Source organism: Lycium ferocissimum, unplaced genomic scaffold, assembly GCF_029784015.1.
Source record: "Lycium ferocissimum isolate CSIRO_LF1 unplaced genomic scaffold, AGI_CSIRO_Lferr_CH_V1 ctg23479, whole genome shotgun sequence".
Classification (NCBI taxonomy): Eukaryota; Viridiplantae; Streptophyta; class Magnoliopsida; order Solanales; family Solanaceae; genus Lycium; species Lycium ferocissimum.
The window spans coordinates 1-1681 of NW_026721008.1; the positions used below are offsets into that span (position 1 = coordinate 1).

Consider the following 1681-nt stretch of genomic DNA (forward strand, 5'->3'; position numbering starts at 1 on the left):
TTTTGGGGATTCCAAATCCCTTTTGGTCATCCTAAAAATTTTGGTGTTTCTTTTGTTCTTAATTTAGAGGTCTTAGTTTTCTATAACTTTGGTTGCTAAATTAGGTCTTAAGTTGTGTCAAATTATCTATCCTTTTGTTTCTATCTCTTTAATTTCTATTTTCGTTCTTAATCTTGTATCAAACGACATGAAAACTATATTGAAATCTCATTTGATTTCTTTGGCTTTTTTTTTTTTTTTTTTAGATTTTCTATTGTTGTGAGTTGAGACTTTCACATAAGACTTCGTCTTTGTTATTGAAATTATGTATGTGAAATTATTCGGTCTCTTTAAATAATTATGCCATCATTGAGTGTTTTTAGAATATGATAACTCATCAAGTGCAATTATAAATGAGTGATGTATAAATATTTTATGCAATTACTAATTTTGTTTGAATTTTTTTTTTCTGTTGTGCCAAAGTATCATAATTATTTCAGTTTTTGTTCGATCCATTTGTCTTTATAGATTTACAAATGATATATGCGTTGATAACAAATTTACCATATTTTCGACCTTGTAAGTAGGAACTTTGTCTTACAAGGTCGAAAATAGGGTAAATTTTTTATCAACATATATATATTTAAAACAAACGGTATGACACCCGTAATCTCCAAATCCTGAATCCACCTCTGGGGAAGAGGCTTGAATACATGAGAGACGTGCTAAAATACCCTTTTTCCTCTTAAAATATTACAAAAGGAATCACGTCTCAAATCTTGACAGCATCAACAAAAGAAGTAGTAGCATGAAGAAGATTACATTCTTGACTCCAAACATCATTAACTAGATGTTGGAAGGAAGGGTCAGAAGTGCAAATAGTTTCTAACCTGAAAATCTTATTTCCTCTATGATAATAAGAATCTAAGGACAATAAAAGCGGACAATGATCGAAATAAATCCGAGGCAGATGACGAACATGGCTTTCAGGAAAGAGATTTAACCATTCATAATTTGCCATGACTCGATCCAGACGCTCTGAAATCGTATGATATTTTTTCCTCTTATTGGTCCACGTATAACAGCTACAACTAAAAACCCAAATCAATTAATTGACAATAACTAAAGCAGTTGAATAATAAATTGGATATGGAGTTATTTAATGATAGTCCACCACATTTTCTAAGGAACAGAGAATATAATCAAAATCTCCTCGAACTATTCATGGAACCTTTAAATTGAAAGTCAAGTATAAGATTTTCCCATAGAACTTTTTTATTATTTGACATGGGACTGCATAAATAGCAGTGAGTAACCATTTAGAAGGGTTAGTAGTTACCTGGACCATGCTGTGTATCTCATGATTTGTAGTAGGCTAGTAGCCACATTTTCAACCATCACAAGAGCATTGTTCCAGAGTAAAACCATACCCCCAACTTGCCCCTCAGTTGGAGATTGGCACATATTGATAAAGGAAAACTAACAGGAATGACTACCTTATTATAGGTTCTTACCATTCGTAACTACCATTTTATTTATTACATTTCGTAGCTACCTTTTTAATTAATTGCCATATGTATTGCGTGTATTTACGGTATCTTTAAAAATAGATCCCTTAGAAATAGGCATTTAATTTGGTCTTAAATGGGGAAATATAATTCCTAATAATATCTTTCATAATCTGCTCCATAAATTTAGCATC

At 31.4% G+C, this 1681-nt stretch overlaps 1 protein-coding gene across 1 annotated transcript; it reads right to left on the reverse strand.

Moving 5' to 3' along the window:
- Positions 1 to 732: 732 nt before the first annotated feature.
- LOC132043376 (uncharacterized) lies at positions 733 to 1446 on the reverse strand. The gene is made up of 2 exons (XM_059433880.1): positions 1319 to 1446; positions 733 to 1070 (listed from the first exon to the last, which is right to left on the reverse strand). The coding sequence occupies exons 1-2, from the start codon at positions 1441 to 1443 to the stop codon at positions 752 to 754; spliced, it is 444 nt and encodes a 147-aa protein (XP_059289863.1). The 5' UTR covers positions 1444 to 1446; the 3' UTR covers positions 733 to 751.
- Positions 1447 to 1681: the final 235 nt, after the last annotated feature.

Coding starts and splice junctions, on each gene's coding strand:
- LOC132043376 (XM_059433880.1), bottom strand. CDS start 1,443: ATGTGCCAATCTCCAACTGAGGGGCAAGTTGGGGGTATGGTTTTACTC. Junction 1,071..1,318: donor AGATACACAGCATGGTCCAG/GTAACTACTAAC, acceptor TTGGGTTTTTAG/TTGTAGCTGTTATACGTGGA.